The sequence below is a fragment of the Pyrus communis genome, chromosome 10 (genome assembly GCF_963583255.1).
Source record: "Pyrus communis chromosome 10, drPyrComm1.1, whole genome shotgun sequence".
NCBI lineage: Eukaryota > Viridiplantae > Streptophyta > Magnoliopsida > Rosales > Rosaceae > Pyrus > Pyrus communis.
The window spans coordinates 3,410,321-3,430,501 of record NC_084812.1 but is presented as its reverse complement, the minus strand read 5'-3'; the positions used below and the strand labels follow the sequence as shown (position 1 = coordinate 3,430,501).

General features: G+C 37.2%; 2 protein-coding genes and 2 long non-coding RNA genes across 5 annotated transcripts; 1 reads left to right on the top strand and 3 right to left on the bottom strand.

Moving 5' to 3' along the window:
- Window positions 1–4,341: 4,341 nt before the first annotated feature.
- Window positions 4,342–6,748, top strand: LOC137748484 (DEK domain-containing chromatin-associated protein 4-like). Of its 2 annotated transcripts, XM_068488645.1 has the most exons (3): window positions 4,342–4,754; window positions 4,961–4,982; window positions 5,389–6,748. In XM_068488645.1, exon 3 carries the CDS (start codon window positions 5,404–5,406, stop codon window positions 6,448–6,450), a length of 1,047 nt encoding a protein of 348 aa, XP_068344746.1. In that variant the 5' UTR covers window positions 4,342–4,754; window positions 4,961–4,982; window positions 5,389–5,403; the 3' UTR covers window positions 6,451–6,748. The 2 variants fall into 2 exon arrangements, with proteins under 2 accessions (XP_068344746.1, XP_068344745.1); XM_068488644.1 differs by lacking the exon at window positions 4,961–4,982.
- An 824-nt stretch (window positions 6,749–7,572) lies between these two features.
- LOC137748979 (uncharacterized) lies at window positions 7,573–9,444 on the bottom strand. The gene is made up of 4 exons (XR_011070138.1): window positions 9,311–9,444; window positions 8,402–8,819; window positions 8,084–8,291; window positions 7,573–7,949 (listed from the first exon to the last, which is right to left on the bottom strand). It is a non-coding gene; the product is annotated as an uncharacterized lncRNA (long non-coding RNA).
- A 290-nt stretch (window positions 9,445–9,734) lies between these two features.
- On the bottom strand, window positions 9,735–11,081 carry LOC137746955 (uncharacterized). Its single transcript, XM_068486958.1, has 5 exons — window positions 11,078–11,081; window positions 10,833–10,974; window positions 10,306–10,719; window positions 10,096–10,219; window positions 9,735–9,994 (listed from the first exon to the last, which is right to left on the bottom strand). Exons 1-4 carry the CDS (start codon window positions 11,079–11,081, stop codon window positions 10,096–10,098), a joined length of 684 nt encoding a protein of 227 aa, XP_068343059.1. The 3' UTR covers window positions 9,735–9,994.
- Window positions 11,082–14,157: 3,076 nt separating this feature from the next.
- LOC137746608 (uncharacterized) lies at window positions 14,158–16,009 on the bottom strand. Its single transcript, XR_011069881.1, has 4 exons — window positions 15,286–16,009; window positions 14,673–14,748; window positions 14,422–14,554; window positions 14,158–14,295 (listed from the first exon to the last, which is right to left on the bottom strand). It is a non-coding gene; the product is annotated as an uncharacterized lncRNA (long non-coding RNA).
- Between the last annotated feature and the right edge of the window lie 4,172 nt (window positions 16,010–20,181).

The window sequence follows — 20,181 nt, the reverse complement described above, 5'->3', positions numbered from 1 at the left end:
TAAGCTTGGGAGACCTAATGCCATCTGTCAACTACCATACTATTGCCCAGAGGGTGTCTAATTTGATCAGAAGGGCTGTATTGAATTATATTTAGTGATTTTGATTGGAAATAACTTTATGATTAATATTTTTCTTTGATGTTTTGGAGCAATTGATATTTTAAATATTGTAATCGTTAGATTTTTATTTAAAAATATAAAAAAATTAGCAGTTAAAACATTCGGAATGCTAGACACTCATTTAGAATTTTTGTCTTATGATCATTGTGCTCATGTATGCGGTATTTTGTTCTGATATTTTTTGGTGGGGTTTTGGGGTCAATATCATATTCATGGGGTATGCCTTTTTATCAAACTATTTGCCCTCTCTTTAATATATTTTGCACGATTATGGTGAATTTTCAAGTTCGAAATTTCCTTTTTGCCTTATATAATTGTAGTGGAAATTGTCATGGATGTAACTTGTATAATTATGTTTCCATTATTTTCTTTATATTTTAATGGTTTGAAGGATAATGTACTTTACGAAACATACATTTTCATTTACTTTTGATGGTATATATTTGTGAAAATTTTATCATTTTTTTAGTGTATGGTATGCAACAAACAATAGAAGATAAAGTTATTTCCTTCTTTTGGTAAAAAAAAAGTCAAAATCTTAATAGTAATTAAAACTCTGAGTCTCCGAATGTATATAGGGTAAAGCAAGAAAAACTAAATTTGTAGGTAAAATTTACAATATAAATAATATGTCATCAATAGAAATAAGCACGTTTATCAACGTTTAAGTTATAATTCAATTATTAGCTTCTATATTATTGATTTTACAGAATTTTATCTACAAATTAACATTACTCTTTTCGTAAAGGGTAATTGAAGAAGTATGTTTTTAATTTTGCTTTTGTAACGTTGCAACCTTTCCGGGAAGGAAAATATAAAGGTGACAGAAATATTAATTTAAGTTAATTATTTAGCTCAAACTTCTTAATTAAGCTTAAGTTAATCACATTAAATTGGTTTCAATTTGCTGGGATCCATTATGCTTTTACAATTGATTTACAAAACCCATCAACATCAGTAGGGCACTGCATGTTTTTTCGCTTCTTTTTATAAATCATTTGGGCTACTTTTTGTCTTTCCTTCGAGTGGGACTGGAAATGCAGAACATAGTGCGTATTTTATTCAAACGAGGCACTTTATGGGGAAAAATTTTTGGTTGTCACGAGAAAACAAGTAGTGCACTACTTATTTTTATGTAAATGGTGAGAAATTTTATTATTTAAGTTATTAACTTTATATCTCACCATTTGTATAATGATACATGGTATACCACCTTGTGTGCTGATCACATTGAAAAATCTCTCCTTCATGTGAGGACTTTACAAATTGGGATTGGTTTGAATTCTTTTAGCTTTAGAGGGTACCTAATTTTGTGAGGGCCCTGAAATTGAAAATCAACAGAAATGGTCTCTGAGATTGTCCACCATCCATTATTTTGGTTATTTTGTTAAAAATTCCGTTAAGTGTCCCGAAATCCCTCAAATTGAAAATCAATAGAAATGGTCTTTGAGATTGTCCACCATTCATTATTTTGGTCATTCCGTTAAAAACTCTGTTAAGTGTCCCCAAATTGTTGGCCAAAAGTTTGGGCAATTTTCAAAACTTTGTAACTCAATTGTTTCTTAACTAAATTCGACCCATAATATATCAAAATGAAAATAGGAAAGTGTAGAACAAGATTATACCTCAATGGTTGCCGAAGATGGCCAGAAAATAGCCTGAAAGGTGCCTGGTCTGCGTGAAAACTGGAAAACTCGCCGGAAACTAGGTAAACTTTAAACGTTCATAACTTCTTCAATACTCAACTAATTCGAGTGATTCAAAAACGAAAATCATATTTTTCGATGAGACGAATAAAATGGTACCTTTCTTGATGCTAAATCGCCGTGATTTGACCAAAAAAAGGGCTTGAAAATGGCTAACTCGAGACCAAGACAGCCATTTTCGAGCCGTTTTCCGGCCAAAACACTGCTATTTAGCTGTCGAGAAAGGTACATTCTCTTGTTCTCGTTGAGACGTATGATTTTCATTTTTAAATCACTCGATTTCGTTGAGTATTGAAGAATTTATGAACGTTTAAAATTTACTCAGTTTCCAATGAGTTTTCCTGTTTTCCCACTGACCAGTCATCTTTCATACTATTTTCCGGCCATCTCTGCCAAACATTGGGCTTCCAAATACATATAATCTTATTCTACACTTTTCTATCTTCATTTTGATATATTATGGGTCAAATTTGGTTAAGAAACGATTAAGTTATGAACTTTGAAAATTGCCCAAACTTTCGGCTAAAAGCTCTGGGACACACCGAAGTTTTTAATGGAATGACCAAAATAATGGATGGTGGACAATCTTAGAGATCATTTCTATTGATTTTCAATCTCAGGAGATGTGTTATGCAAATCTCAAAGACCATTTTGGCTAAAAAAAACCTTTGTGAGATTGGCGGTATAAATTTTAGAACGCCAGTATGTACGTTTTGGCTAAGTTTTCCATTAGCAAGTACACTGTTTTTTCTTAAAATTTCTTTCTGTGTCTTCCAACGTCTTCCTCTACTCTTTTTACCATGAGCCTTCATCTTATAGCCGCATCTTTTAACCAGAGAAATCATAGATATTCGTTCACTTGTTCAAATCACCTTAACCGATTTCTCTATGTGAAGTGAGATTTTTAGATTTTTAGATTCATGATAATGATTAATTTGATGGTGGCTTCAACTCAACATCTGCTCTTGGGACTTTTCTATCGACCTGTTCCATACGATTTTCCAGCTCTACGAGAGCTTCGAGTAACAACTAGTTATATTCATGGTGGGCTCTGTTGCATGTAACGGCCTTAAGAGCTGCCATGTGGCTTATGCCTTGGTGGTGTTTGGCGACCTGAAGAAACGTCCACCTCCGCTATTAATTTACAGAGCCAAGCCCTATCTTCGAGACTTCTGGAAACAGTAGCAGTATATAGCCTTATAGGACGCAACACCGCACTCAAAAAATTTATATATTTAGTACATGTCAAGGGTACACAATTGTAGTTATCTATACCACACACTCACACACACACACACTCTCTCTACAGTCTTGTGCAAAGTGTGGCCGAACATTTTTTGTATATTTAGTACATGTCAAGGGTACACAATTGTAGTTATGTTATCTATACCACACACTCACACACACACACACACACACTCTCTCTACAGTCTTGTGCAAAGTGTGGCCGAAATTGTTCGGCCACACTCTTGTACTCCAATGAGAGGGAGTTTTGTGGCTCATCCGTGGGTTTTGAGCTAAAGAAAAACCCACAACTGATGAAGGCCTTATGTTTGTGTATAACCCTCCAGCCGATTTCTTGTGTTAAAAGAAATGTTTGAATTTCATTTTATAATGTTTTTCTTGAGATGTAAGGAAGTTGTTGGATCATAGTTCAAGCGGCCTCTCTAAGTTGTTGGATCATAGTTCAAGCGGCCTTTCTAGCTAACCTTTCTTTTAAGTGATATATTATAACAAGTGTAAGCATCTTATGGGGTGACTAAAATAGATGGCTAAGATTTGTTTTGATGTTAAAGAGAGAAAGATCTCCCTTCCTCTCTCCTCTAACGGTAATATCACATTTCTTGTATGAAGGGGAGGAGGATTTTCGACTATTCTATTCTCATCTCCTTCCATCCCCTCCTCTCACACATTGTTTTTTGTCTTATTATCTCTATAAAAAAAATCAATATAAGATGTTGACATGGCTTAACCGTGACCGTTCAAATAGGAGGGCATAGAAAGGTAGAGAGATTAGGAGGGTAGAGAATTCTCCTCCGTATGAAAGAACAATGCAATATACACATCATAATCTTCTATATTCTCTCTACAACTATTACCAGAAATCCAAAATGTTTAAATCCTTCTTTGAAGCTCAGAAACATAACCATACAGACTAAACCTTAGGCCACATTTCTATTAGTAATGAGAAATTTTTAGTGTGCTAAGTGGCATGCTACAAGTAGTTTTAATTGTTTTTTTTTCGAGTATCTAACTACTTGTATTATGACATTTTATATATCGAGCCATTCTTCGTCACATTGAAAAATCGATGATTCTAGTGGGGAAGAGATCCCCTTTGAATCTCTCTCACCAAATTCTAGGGATCCGGAGATCGGGTCCTTGAAATTTAATCAAATGACAACAAACAGAAGACCTCTCTAAAAGTTATAATAATTGTAACCGTTTGATCAAATTTTAAAGATCTGGATCTCCGGATCCCTAGGGTTTTATGAGGGGAGATCCGAGGGGATCTCTTCCCATGCTGGTGAGAGTAAAAAAGCAGAGTGTAGACGTGTCGACGAGCCATTTGCCCAAATCGCCGTCTTTTATTTCCGTAACCGGCGGAGGAAAAAGGTTAGTCGTTTCAGAAGGCGGCAAGAAAAGCACAACATTGAAGAAAGCACCCCTCATTCTTCTTCCGTGCCCAAAAAACCCTAATACTCCAACATATTTGCGAAAAAACCACGATTGTGAAAGCTAAGAGTCTGCCAGTCAGGAAGGGCATTTTCGGATTCACAAAAAAAGTAACCGCTATTTCGTATTTTTTCGATCATTTCTTCCTCCCCAGAAGGACAAACTTTGAAATAAATCACAAGAAGAAGAACAAGAAGAAGAACAAAATTACAGTCGCAGTCAGATTCTTGAATTTCCATTCCTGATTAGAAGGTAAGATTTTAACACATTAAATAATTTAAATCTTTATATTTTTCTGTGATTTTTTTTTATGTCTAAATTTCTGAATAATCTGTATGTTTATTGCTCAAGTAATTGAACTTTCTGATCGCTGTTGTGAATTTATTGCTATTGAAATTCAGTGGAAAAGAAAGAAATCCAAGTTTTGAATTTTCCAGTTCGATGTTTTTGTTTACCAGAAATTTTGGAAGCTTCCTGAAGGTTATGGACTTGACTTAGATTTGGACTTAGTTGACTCAAAGATTCAAACTTTAGTTCATTTTCCTGCATTTCCTCGGAAACCAAACAGAGGGTTATCTGGTTTTTCTGTTTCTGTTCATAAATTTTGGTTTAGTTAGTAGATCGTTGAACATTGTCAGGATAAAATTTAATTAAGAAAGATATTAAGGTCTGAATTTGATGGGGAGGGGAGTTCTCTGATTGGAAATTTGCAAAACCCTAATTGGTGATAATAATTTGGGATTTTTCCTTTTTTGATGTTGATAGCAAAACCCTAATTGCTGGTTTTGGTAATTTTTTTTGGGGGATCTTTCATAAATGAAACCTTGACTTACTTGTCGTTGTGATGATTAATCGGGAATTGATAAGGAGCTTGTCTTTTGAGCAGTTGTACAGAGTTTTGATGAATAACCAGTCTACCGGGCGCAACCAGAGACCCGCCAAAGGGTTGAAGGTGAAACAGGCAATTCAGATTGCATTGATTTTGGCTGTTTGCTTCTGGTTGCTATACCAGATGAAGCAGTCACATGGCAAGGACTATAGTGAAAGTTCAAAGGACAAGGCTAGCAAAGAACGCGGTTCTGATATTTTAGGGCGTAAGGGGAGTGCAGGGTGGTCAAAAGTTGGAGCTGTGTCTGCATCAGAAGATCCAAAACATGTAGGAGAAGTAAGTGTAAAGAAAGAAGATGGTAATGTTGAAGAGAAAAATGAAGAAGAATCTTTGCAGAATGTAAATGAAGCGAATCAGGTTGAAAAGGAAACAGAAATTCAGAAAAAAGAATTGAACAATAAAGATGATAATTCTGAAGGTGAAGTTAAAGGAAATGATGAATCGGTGGGGCTCGACAAGAGTTCTTCGCATGAAGAAAATTACCAAGAGGGGCATGAAGGTACGCAGGCAGTTTTCGCTGATCAAGATGGTGCGAAACATGTGAATCATGATGAAGTAGGAGAGCACAAGGAGCAAATACCACAAGATAAGCACGAGGAGCAAGAAAATGGAAAGGGACAAGCTAAGGAGCCAAAGAGATTGGAGGAATCTAGTACCACTGACAAGGAGCCAAAGAGTACTACATACGAGGACATTTCAGTACGACGCGGTGAAAGTAAGAATGACTCTCTTGAGGGCCAAAATTCAGTGGTAGACGGAGTGGTCCATGGCTTTGATGATGTGAATGGCGTGCCAGTAGATGGCCATGATCTCATAGAATCCATAGTGACTGGAACAGGCGGTGATCAAGCAATTACCGGACATCAGGAAATGAATTCGAGTTCTAACAATCAAAGTGAAATCAGCAAAAACGCAGTAAATGAAGAAGTTGGGTCTAAAGAAGGAACAATTGGTGCTGATTTGGAAGCCAAAAGTAAAATCTCAGTACGAGGCTCGAACATTGACATTAAATCGAAGGTGGAAACAAGTTCAGACACCTCGAGGATCGATAGCATTTAAGAGACTACACAGGGAGGCAGTTCCTTTTCAGATTCATGGAAGAAACAAAATGTCATTAACATTACAAGTATCTGCAAAAGCAGAAGAAACTAGAGGTAGAAAGTGAGTTGAATTAGTAGCATTTCTTCTTGAGTGACATTGTACAGTCTAATTTCGAGTTTTCTTACAAGTCGTTGGACGTTTTCTTGGCCTTGGATCCGAGAACAGGTGATAATTTGATGTCGAATAGTCATATATACGTACTAGAATGTTTACTTTCTCGGTGCTATTACAGAAATAAAGTTTCGGTTTCAGTTAATATTACCATTCAAGCTGGTCCTTTACTTCTGCAATTACTATTCTTCTGATTCGGTGATCTCATCAGCAAGATGAAGCCTACTATTAATCACTACTTACTGGAGATAAGTAAGAGGATAAAAACTTGCCTATAACGAGATGCTATTGTGACGGCATCTCAGGTCATTTAGGTATAATGACAATGTGTGATTGGCCTGAGATACAACCGCAGTTGCATCCCAATAATATTGCAGGGCTGTGAAATATGGATTGATAGTGATGTTTTGTATCCTTTCCTAGTTTCTTGTATATATCGGAAAGGAGGGAGAATCTTCAAATTCTATCACATCAATTTGAGGAAATCTAACTCAATATCTCTGACGTGTGGTGCTGATCAAAGTTCTTGGGCGTTGAGCTGTCCTTATCTTCTCCAAATTCATGGTACACGAGTGCTTTGTCTCATTGGACAAATTCTCTCTCTGTGTCTCTATTTTTTACTTTTTTTTTTTTTTTTTTTTTTTTTTTTCTAATGACATCATCCGTCTAATAAACGCTTGTTACGTGGTAAATTAGTGATAAAAGAGTATCTCTCGTCTTATTGAACTCTACTTTATCGCACCAAGATCTCATGACCATAAGCTCATATTTCAGCAATTATATGCATATAGAGAGCAGTGGTTGACACTTCAGACTCGTTGAAAAAAGTTACAGAGTGAACACCACAACGTGTCCCTGAAATAAACAAAAGAACCCTAGTTTTGAGTCCGGGTAAATTCGACGATTCAGACTTGTTGACGGGAAGATCACGTATGGATTTTTAGAATTTTGGTGAAAGAGCAAGGCAGATTACAATCATAAACATTAGGGTTAAAGACGATGATACAAGTAGTTTTTCAACATCCTGATACAACTATCCGTACAAGTGCAGCAGCTATTACTTATCAGTACTTGTGTCACCTCTAGTTCTCTACCAGTACGTGAATCACCTACAAAACTGAGGTCAGGTTCTACAGTATGCAGACCGGATGCGGGTGCCCGAATGAGCAGGCGAGCCTCACGAACTAGGCCATTCATACGCCTTCGAAAGCACAAGCAGACCGCTACTCCGGGCAGAGTCTTGTTCAGCCGGATAACTTGCACGATGTTCTCTTTAACTGACTTCCGACATGATGGATCTACTCATCGTCTAGTTCATCAGGTACATGTAACTTCTCAATGTCAGCCTGTTGGAAAATCAAGAGACGAGCCTCGGAGTAAGATGCAACTGAAAGCTACACTTGTGTTGCGATCAAAGCACATACGGAAAGTTATCTTTATTGGGTGTCAATAAAGACTAAGAAATATGCTAAAATCTCACCTTAATGGTAGCGACATCAGTTGCGGATGGTTTCAAATCCGAAACGAAGCAATGCTTTCTCATGCATGTTACGCCATCCAAGACCGCTAAAACTTCATCGAATTTTTCTGTAACTCATTAGTTTACTAGCCTTATGATGCATTGGAAGTGGATTCTTCTTATCCGCTCTAGTAGCCTTCTCCATCATCACTAGAGCTTCTTCGCTTCTCTGTCATATGATACAAACACATTTCAGACGATTGAATAATAAAATGAGAATCATTTTGTAAATCAAAAGATTTCTAGGCCGTAAAGTTAGAATGGATATGCGAATGTAACCTTTAATTCGTGCAATGCTGAGGCACCATAAGTAATAATAACAGAAGAACGTGAATTGATTTGGAAATATTGGAAGCTTCCTGAAAGTTATGCACTTGAATTGGATTTGGACTCAGTTGACTCAAAGATTAAAACCTTAGTCCATTTTCCTGTATTTTCTCGGAAACCAAACAGAGGGTTATTTTGGTTTTTCTGTTTTCTGTTTATTAACTTTGGTTTAGTTAGTAGATCGATGAACATTGTCAGGAGGAAACAGGCAATTCAGATTGCATTGATTTTGGCTGTTTGCTTCTCGTTGCTATACCAGATGAAGCAGTCACATGGCAAGGACTATGGTGAAGGTTCAAAGGACAAGGCCAGCGAAGAACGTGGTTAGGGCGTAAGGGGTGTGCAGGGTGGTCAAAAGGTGGAGCTGTGTCTGCATCAGAAGATCCGAAACATGTAGGAGAAGTAAGTGTAAAGAAAGAAGATGGAAATGCAGAAGAGAAAAATGAAGAACAATCGTTGCAGAATGTAAACGAAGCGAATGAAGTTGAAAAGGAAACAGAAAATCAGAAAAAAGAATTGAACAGTACGGATGATACTAGCAATGGTGCCCACACGATGCTGCGGGTTTTTAAATAGCATATAGCATGTAGAAAGTTATTTTTACAACTCCGCCTAACTCAAGAAAAAGATAAAAGTTTGTTTTTCACCGAAATATATGAATTTGAATCTTAGTGGTGAAACACAGAAAAAAAACATAACAGTTCTATGAATTGTATAGAGAGAAATGGTCACAACAATTTTAGCCTATTACATTTATGGTTCAAGTTTTGAACAAAGAATTAGTTTATCGGCAAGGATTGGATATAAAGAAACATAACAGTTCTATGAATTGTAAAGGAGCAAATATGATGAAAGACATACCAAGATTTGATGGTCATATGTTGAGAAAAGTCCACATCGCTGATTGACGTATGGTATTTTCAATAGATGAACGGTCGAAGTTGCAAGAAAAAAAAAAGAATCAATTTATGAGCAGTTGGAAGAATCATTATTTGTTAAAAAGGTGTTGATTCAAATATAAACAAATGAAACTAACTGTAAAAGAAAGGCTTACCGAATGTTGCTCCAAATTGAGTTCAGAATGAGGGTAGTTGTGGAAATTCTATGCAACACTGTGTTGAAGACATGTAAAAAGTAGATCACAGAATATTTACATCAGCGTAAAAAAAGATGTTGGAAGTGGTTTATATATACAATATTAAATTTGTACAATCCAGATACAAAAGATTAAAACCTATTTCTTTACGGATAGACAAAAAAAAAACATAAAAGTGATTGATTGGATTCGACCACTTGCATCTACCTCTCAAGTGGAACCAGCATGTACATACAAAAAATATTATCAAGTCTAGACCAGAGAGATATTTACATGGCAGCCAAATATTGTACATGCAAAAAATATTATGAAGTCCAGACCAGAGAGACATTTGCATGGCAGCCAAATATTATCAATATTGTTTGATACATATTAACAAAAAACGGTTACTGCGTTTCAGTATCGGAGATGAGTTTTGGCACTGCATCGTTCATCCTTAAGCAAGCAAGCTAGGGAAAAGAAAGAAAATAATACAGTTAGATGGATATTAAATATATATATCAAAATAAATGTAGAGCGAAAAAAGAAGCCATGTTTAAAATATAGCAACCTAGTTGGTTTTTTCAGGAGTGGTACCAAGTTTTCCGCTAGTTGGTGACGATTTCTTTTTGAGCAACTTTATTGGAACTTCATCAAACTCCCTTGGATCCGCCTCTGAAACTTCTTCCATTTCTCTGTTTTAAATGGGCTACCAATGTTAAATAAAATGAATGAAAAATAATTTCAAAATTATGTTTTGAAAGGAAGTTACGAAACAAACCTTTGCTCATTGTTGGTGAAAAGAGTTCTCTTGATTGATTCCCTCTTCCTTTTATTCGATTGTTCAGTAGTTTCAGCACTTGAAGTAGAAGACGAAACCGTCGTGGAAGACCCTGTGATTTCTCTTGGCAAAGGCAGTGGAGTTGCTGGTTGCATGGTTGTATCGTCGGTTACATTCTGAATGAGGACATTGTTTGGATTGAAATTATTTCTTCTATTTCCAAACCGCAGATGGAAAATTTTCTTTTGCCCGATTAGTCTAAGAAATTCATTTGGTAATTGCTGATGGTCCACCAATGTCTGATTCAGAACCAAATCTTTGCAGCTCATGCCAAAAAGTTTTTCACCACATTTTCCAATTATCAAAGCATCAATCTCATTGGTTTCATCTTCGAGTATCAGATTGACCTTATACCTACATTTAAAAACCTAATGTAAGATTACAATGAAATATCCAAAACAAAAACAACCATGAGAAATTTAGGTGTTTAAAAAAAATATCAATAGTGAGATTGAAAAATTACATACCATTGATGGAGCGAAAAATTAATTGATTCTAAACTGAAAAGCGCAAAGTAAAAAAAATTCAACTCATGGTATACATAGTAACTGACACACCCCGACCCAGAAAGTCCACTGGGACCCTGAATCGAGCTGTGCTGGCCGACATCTGGAAGGTGACGAAGCCATAAAATGTGATAGTGTACAAAAAGTGAATAAATTTGAATCTAAAGGTGTCTAATTACCAGAGTGCGCTACGAGTGGGAGCGAACCCATTTCACACGCGATGTCAGAGCATAAGTAAGGTACAGTAGTATGGGTAAGAATCATACCCTCAAAAATATCCATTAATACTAAGATTCACCACAGATTGTTGTCGATACAAACTCAGCAGCTAAAACCTGGAGGGCACCAAACAGAAGGTGTGAGTAAGCAATAAAACCAAGCTTCCCAAAGTTATTACCTTTCTAAAAGTAATGCCCTAATGTAAAACCCGTATCGTTTTCCATAAGACAGTACAACATATATACATATATCCAAACCATACTCAGAATTGACCAAAACCACGGTTTGCCATTAACTCCACCATACATTAATAAGTAGGCCAAATGAACTAAATCAATACAAAGTGATATATCAGTCAGAGTCATCTAAAATGACATGTACAACTTATCCGTATCTCATCAATCATGGCTAACGTATAAGTCGGAGTCACCTCTAGTGACCTGTACGACTTATCCATATCTTATCAATCCTGGCTAGCATATAAGTCGGAGTCACCTCTAGTGACCTGTACGACTTATCCATATCTCATCAATCCTGGCTAGTATATAAGTCGGAGTCACCTATAGTGACCTGTACGACTTATCCATATCTCATCAATCTTGGCTAGCATATAGCTCAATAAGTATACATGCACATGAGTCGAAACCACCTAAAGTGGTCTGTATGACAGGACTGGGTGTAAATAAATACGCTCGAGTGCTACGATCACGTGAAGACTGGGCGAATAATCGCGGGTCACCTACAAGTCGGAACCACCTAAAGTGGTCTGTACGACAGGACTGTGCACCTACCTTGAATCCAAGGTGAGCATAAGGTGCGGGAGGTGAACATCACGTGAAGGACTGTGCCCTGGCCACAGGCGGGAGCACTAACACCGAGGTGCAGGTTTATGAGCTCTCAATGCATCTCAATATAACATGTGCAACTCATGGCAACCAGTACGACAATATCGAAGTTGCCTAACTCATAACTGTAGTCATGCTATAATGCAATCGATTCAACTAGTACCATAAACTCATCTGAACTTACCTGGGTGCCCTGAGTTCACCTTTGCACTTGAAAGCATTCCCAATAATTATATGCAAGTAATATACATATGGATATACTATGATGCAATTTAATACTCATCCATGTCGTAGCATGTTCATTTATAAACAATACAGTGAGAAGTGTACAATCAATAACCCATTACTCCCAAACTACTTATTTTCAGGGATAATTATCCATGACGACCCAATTAACACTAATTTAGCTAACTAATTCATAAAACTAAAACTTGCCTTTACCAATTTCCTTCACCTTACTCAATTTCCCAAGCAAGGCTTTGGTCTCAAATATTTTATGGCTGCATCTAATGTCTCGTTAGACTGCCTACGTACCCTAAATAGGGATCAAGCCATTCGTAGTTCATATCGTACTTCAAGCATTCAGAATAATTATATATGAAAGTAATATACCTAATCAATTTAAAAGTGTCGATAGAACTCTCAACAATATGTACGATAAAAAGGAAAAGATCCACTTACCTGGAGTCCACGCTATGATTCTCTAGCGCACACATCGAGGCGTCCTGAATGATTGGTCCCTGTGACCAATTATCAAATCACATCTCAGAACTCTTATCCGAAGAGTACGCAATTCACATAAAACACAACCACAACGACATTCTAAAATAGTTTGATACCCATTGACCACAAATCAACCGTCGATCAAAGATCGACGGTAGGGTTTACAACCCTGTATAACTTGACCCGGAAGATCCGCATATCAGATTTCCCATCCGTAACTCCCAATGATCCACAATATGTTTCTAGAATAACATATTAAAGTTTCATTACAATCCAACGGTCAGATCTCCGCCAATTGCCTAAAACAAGTGGCCGTGAACATTTATTTTACTAACTTACAAATCCAATTCAGGAAGATCCGTAAGTCGGATTCCCGATCCGTAAATTCCTATGATCCTTAAATATTATATATTATAATTTATCCAATTTTGGTGACGATCCAATGGTTGGATCGTCGATTCACATTTTTATCAAGTAACGTATCGTAACGAATTTATGTTCCAACTATCAACCTACGTCATTCAAACGAAAAAACTGAATTCAAAACATTCGACATAGCCTAAAAATAGCATTGGCGGCTCACTGGCCACGCGCCGCCGCACGAGCCGCCGCGGGTGGCGGTCGGCCGCCCCGACTCGCCGGAAAATCCAACTATTTCCAAAAATTCTCAAACTTCACAGAAATGAAGATCTCAGTGAGTGGAGCAACTTTCATACCTGCCATGAAGTCCAAAAGTGGACAGAAGATGGTCAATTTTGCCCACGAAGCCGGCAGGTGCCTAAAACTTCCCGACGTCGATTCGTCGTCTACGGTGGTCCAACGGGGTCAAGGTTGGTTGGGTTTTGCTCCTGGGATGATGGGCTACAAAGCCCAAGTGGTGGCATCGGCCATCGCTTTGCCGATTTGCCGGAAAAATCGAAAAAGGTGGCCGGAGCACCATTGATTTTCGTCAACTTTCGTAGCCTCAAACCGCTCCATACCATGGTTAATCAAGGTGGTTCTTGGGTGGGTTTTGTAGAGGGGAATGAGAGCTTCAAGATGGTGGTGGTGGCATCCAAAAACTCCACCGGAGTTGGCCGGAATCGGCCTTGGAAGATGGTCTCGTGGTGGCGCGGGTATAGGTGCACGGGAAGCTCTCTTCCCTTTTTTTTTTTCTTTCTTTCTTTCCTCCCTCCGTCTCGTGGGGGTTTAATTTAAATACACACTAAATCTTGAATAACCAATTTCGAACGTCCGTAACTATACCATTATAATCCGGACGCGCAAACGGCTTTCGCCTATACGTTCGTACCAAAGAGTACTACGAGGATATGCTTAAAGAATAAGTCCCACATCTCTCAAGTCGATGGTCAACGGAAGTCAAAGTCCTTGCCTTTAGGGCAATTTAGTAAATTCACGCTTTTAAAATAAAATAAAAACGTAAAATTTAGAACGGGTTGTCACAGTAACAAAATTGCAGCACAACATGTTAAATATTACCAAGGTGTTGGAATTTGATTTGGGTGTTTTTGACAAATTAGTTGTGCAGTTGTTGGGTCCTTATGCATTTGTTTTACACAAATGGGGCAAGCACTATACCACCAATCGTAACGTGTGTCAAAATGCTTCATAGCTGCTTTACATAGAAATGTCTCATCCTGTAATATATTTTGTCATATATGTGTGAAACTGACAACAATCATATGCATTCTTTTTATTGAATGTGTGAAATCATAGTTGTAAAATTTTAAGGGAACATTAACAGGGATAATCAAGTTTTAAACCTTGTACAAATCTGGATCCAAGAAAGCCAATTCATCAATTGTAACTTTTTTCGCAGTCTGTAGAAGTTTAGCTTCATTTGCCTGGTCTGAAGATGGAGGCAATATTTTTGGAAATTATTTGCAGTTGGAAAACCTGCATGATTGAAAAGATCACATTGTTTGAACAATATAGAAATAGCATATGTTTTCATTCAAGAATAATAGATATATCGTTATTTTGTTCCAAAAATTAGAAATATACTTACACTGACTTGTAGGAATTCACTTCCGGGATGTCTGGATCAATGAAAAAAAGTGATGAACCGGTACTGTTTAAGACAATCTTGCCTGCGCATTGAAATCATGGCAGAAAAAAGGTGATGAAACAGAAATCATGACGGATACAGTTTAAAATTTGTTTTAATAGCTGCATCATTGTATCACAAAAAGTAATTTAAAAAAAAAAAAAAAAAAAGGTACGCATGGCATATAGATGATGTTTTTTGTGAAAATTTTAATAAACTGGTAACAGAATTAATTGGGACATGCAGTGGATTCCTAAGTGAGTGTTCGATTGAGAATATAGTTTTAGTTATTTTGTAATTGTCAGTCGAGACTATCAATAGCTTAATCAACTAAATATATAAAACTGGAGAAAGCAGAAAATAAGTAGAAGTATGACAAACAACAATCATTGAGCACCAATATAATCAGATAGCTGCAAATTGACTGGTTAGAAAGGGTGGCAACGTAGAATGATTAATTGTAACAAATAAATATAATAAAATCCAACAATGGTTAAACACCAAAAGAATTTAAATGACTTAGTATGGACAGAGAGCAAAATAAGGATGCAAAAGATTAATTTTAAATTAAATGAAATACCTAGGTAGCGTCTGACTTTTAAACTTGTGAAAACAACCACGACTAGCAGCGAAAATGCCTCTGTTGACAAAGAAGAAAAAGCTTCACCAATGTCTGCCCATAACGTAACTGTGAGTTCTTCTTTTCTGTGGATCAAAAAACTCGCAAGTAAAAGTTTAAATTTTTACAACAGCAAAGGAACAAAGACTGAAGACAATTTAGGCTAATAACAATAAAAGGTGAAAAATGACCTTATATTCTGAATGTGTACATCACATTTGTATGCAACCCTCTGATTAATCTGTTTTTCTTCCAAGGACTGTACGGCTCTTATATAACCGATAACATCTTATAATTTAAAACATAAATATAAGCACATTGTTAAATACTACTTTAGAAAATAAATACCAACTCGTTTGAATGGATTTATATGCATAGACATGTTAACAGTACCTGTAAGGATGTCAACCCTGTCCAAGCGAGGGTAAAGTGTGTTGTAATCTTGTAGAAAGAACCGATGGCGAGGGATGGATGGAAACACACTGGCCAATTTTTTAAATTTTGTTACTGCATTAAACAAAACTTGAGTTTCATGCGGGACTACTTTGTATTGTCCCCTGATTTTACTGGTACGGAAATCAATGATTTCATAGCATCCACCAGCTTCAATCTTCGCAACCATAACATCATACTCAACATTTAATGTGGTCGCCTCAACAACATCTTGCTTCACAATTTATCATGCCAAGACAGAGAAGGAAAAAAAGTTACAAAAGTAATTAAAAAATAAATAAAAATATAGATTATACTATCATTAACACAAAGAACATCACACTTATGAAATTGTTAGCATGAGGAAAAAGAATTATTGAAAATAGTTAAATTATTATAATCAACACTTGAAAAGAAATGTATGAATGCCAAAAAAATTTAAGAAAAAAAATGTAACACCATGAAAAAAAGGTAAGAAAATAAAAAATTCATAAAAAAAAGGTAAGAAAACATTGATCTGTTCATTTTGTGTAACACGGCATACTTAAATTTTATTCCCCAACATCTAAAAAATAGGGGTAGACAAATATTTTCTGGCTAGTTAATTATTAGTATTACCGTCTTTGATTAAAATAATGAATCAATTATCTCACCATTTCATCAACTAATATACATTTCAAAGCTATATATTTTTTAACAGTGCATGGGATTGTCGATTTCCATATCCTGCATATCCGGATTTTGATTTTTTTTGCTTTCGTGTATGGTTTAACTGATGAATAGGAATTGGCTGTGTGTTTTCCATTTATCCTGCAACAATGAAATTTACATAATATGCCACAAATTTATCCAAAAGCATAAAAAAAACACTGAAAAGAAAACTGAAATCATTTGTTATTTGTCCATCCATGTTTGGGAGGAAAAATTTAACAGCTTAATTAATAACCAAAAGTAATAACAATTAGAATAGAGAACCTATAAAGTTAGAATTCAATTAAAAAAAAAGATCTAAAACCTACACCTGAACATATTCCTAAGACCAATCAGTCAAGAATTGGTTTTAATCTAGTCATTTATGTCTAGACAATCTTCCCAGCACACAGGAAAGACAGTTCGACACTGGTTGAGTGCATCAGTTTGCAAATGATGACCTTATAAATTCAAAGAATTCCTTCTGCATACATATGGTTGGTGGGAATTAATTTTAATAATCTTGTCATGTAATACTATGTAGCTAATTGTTGGTGCAACCTGATTTACTCGTATGTATCAGTACATATAACGTGATTGTGCATAATATGTATAATGATTTTGAGAGGAAAGCTGCATGCTTCTAAGTCAAAGGTATCTGCACGAAGGGTGAATAGAGGTTTCATTGGTTTCAAGAGCTTGCCATTTTGTGTTTGCTAAAAATAAAATGAGAATCAAACGACACAGTCATACTTAGAATGTCAACACAGAAAACGACACAGTCATACTTAGAATCCCAACACAAAAAGAAAAACCCTACTATTCTATAAGTCTTGTTATACCCACCCCTGCTTATAAGGATAATTTTATAATTCTCCCTAAAAATTTATAGAATTATCACTTTAGTCCTCATTTTGTCACACAATCAACTATCAAGATCTGAAAATTTAGTCTACTACCCTATCCCTAGGCTGCCACGTGGCAGCACCCCAACTCCCTTACCTTTTTCTCTTTTGTCCCCCCCACCTGCCGTGTCCCTCCTTTCTTCTTTCTTCTTTCTTCTTTTCTTTTCTTTTGTTTGTCTGCACCCTTTTCATCCTTCTTTCGAAACTCCTCCACTTCTCTCTTCTTCTTCCCCGTGAAAGACACACACACACACACCCACAGTGCACCACCTCAAGGAGAGTCACCATCGTCGCCATTTAACTGCATATCTCTCTCTCTCTCCTGCTCACGGCGCCGGGAGGATACGAACACCTCCGGTGAGTTTTGTTATTTCTCCGGTTGGGTAAGCCTTAATCCTTCCTTTTTCTTATGTTAGACGTGCCTAGATGTGTTTACTGAGAGTGGGTTCTTTATTTCCAAGGTTTGGAGCGTTGTTAGCACGGGTGAAGGCTCACCCAAAATTCCGGCGAGTTGTGTGGTTTCCGAGGGTTTTCCGGCCACCACAGGCCGTTTTACGGCGAACTAAAGGTATAAAAATACTCCTCTAGCCTAGTGCTTCATTTTGGTACCGAGATCGGGGTCTAGGATGTAGGTTTGGCGTTGGCCGGAGCTATGGAAGCTCCGGCGTCCTTCTCCGGCGCACCCAGGCCTTCGGGCCGTTCTCCACCCTCACACGGGCCTTAGGCCTGTTTGGTCTCTGGCCCAAAACCCAAAACCTTTTCCTTTTTATTTTTATTTTGTTTCATTTAAAAACCTAAAAGGCCTTAGGGCCTTGGTTGCAGCCCAAACCCATTTCCCCTTTTTAATTAGGCCTTGGGCCGTGAGGTTCAAAAACCCAAACCCATTTTCTGTTTTTACCCAAACCCAACCCACTTAAAAACCTAGCCCAAAACCCTAAAGCCCTGACCCGTGACCCGTGGACTCGTTGACCTGTTGACCCGTTGACCCGTTGACTTTGACCTGTGCCTTTGACCCGTTGACAGGTGACTGGGTCAACGGTCAACGTTGACTTTGACTAGTCAACGTTGACTTTGACCGTTGACTTTTTGGTTTTCGTGCGGGGACCCTCCTAGGCTAATTTCGACGTTCTAAACCCGTTTCCGATGTCCGTTTTCTCAAATTCAATCATTTAAGTAGAGTTTAACTGAAAGTATCAATTATGTGTTTAGGTGCGATTCTTAGCGGTAATTCCGTTATTCCTGTTTGGTACGGCTTGCACCATCGGTGTACGGTGAGTTGACCCCTTCTAAAAATGCATGTTTTAATGGTAGAATTGCATACAAGGAAAAACATGACTTTACGATTATGTTTTATGAAACGTTTTGAGATAACATGCTTCCTAAGGCTAGTTTGATTTATTACTATTTTTCCTATAACCCATGTTCTTATAGAATATCTGATGGATGACGATATGATATTTAGAACATGTTTAGAACACTTCTTTATAGTATAGATGATGAATGACTTTATACTATGAAGTTGATTTTCAATATATGTATGTTCACTGGTTTTGTACTTACCTAGTGGTCATTTCCGCTACGGGACGTAGAGATAGATCCGGTCCGTCCCAGGCGACGGTTTGGTGTTGGCATAGGGCCTGGAGTGTGTTTTCCTCTGACTGTCTGCTCAGAGACGGGGAGCCGGCAAGGGGCCTGAAGTGCACTTTCCTCTGACTGTCTGCTCAAAGACGGGGAGCCGGCATAGGGCCTGAAGTGTTATATCGAACATTCACTAGTGTTTATTATTTATGCGATTTATGATTTGAGACATTGCACGACATGCTAGATTTCAGAAAATCTATGTTTCTCATTATACTTGTGTTTTCATAAAACTTGGGGGTTAGTATGTTGATAACTGTTTTACTATTACTGTATATATAAACTTGGTCCACTCACCTTTGTTTTGCGCCCCCTTCAGGACCTAGGAACAAGGATTACGACTTGAGCTACGAGGCGTTCCCCTACCAGTGATTTGTGTCATATCTGCTCCGCTTCGTCATATATTGTAATAGCACTTCTTTATTTTAGTTCCGCTGGTACTCTGTATTAGACTTATGCTCTTGACGTGCTGCGTGTTTACCTAATTTCAATATTTAGAAGTTGAACTTTTATTCGTGCTTTTAGCCTTTATTGCGTACTTTAGTTTATTTTCTCAGTTTTGTTTAAATTAAATGGCTTTCATCACCCTTCGGGTGTCGGCCAGCACGTGACCATCTCGATGTCCCTAGGACCTCGAGGTCGGGGCGTGTCAAGTCTCACCCCCATAAAAAATCGAAAGGAAATAGTTAGCTCTAAACCTTCAAAATCGGTAAACCCAAATTCAAACAAAAGACCTAACTCTAAAAACAAAAAAGGGCAACCAATTGAAAACCTTCAAAATCAACTAAACCCAAATTTAAACAAAAGACATAACTCTAAATACAAAATTAACAAAAAAATAAGGCAACAAAAAAGACACAACTAACCAGAAAACAGCAAGACTTGAAACGCCAAGAAGGCGGTGTGCGAAGCGCTGGAGCAAGGATAAGAAGATGAAGACAGAAAACTGAAAACGAAACAAAAAGAGGCGAGAGAGAAGCAGAAAAACGAAAGGAAAAAGTAAACAAAGAAAGGAGTGAAAACGAAACAAAAAGAGTAAAAATCCTCTGAACATAAATACTGTTGATGATCAACACGTGGACATCATCTACTGAAAAAGCAGAACAAAACCCCAAAAAAAAAAAAAAAAAAAAGAAAAAGACCAGAGACGGAGGAATGAGATATGCGCTGGCAACAAGGACAAATGAGAGAG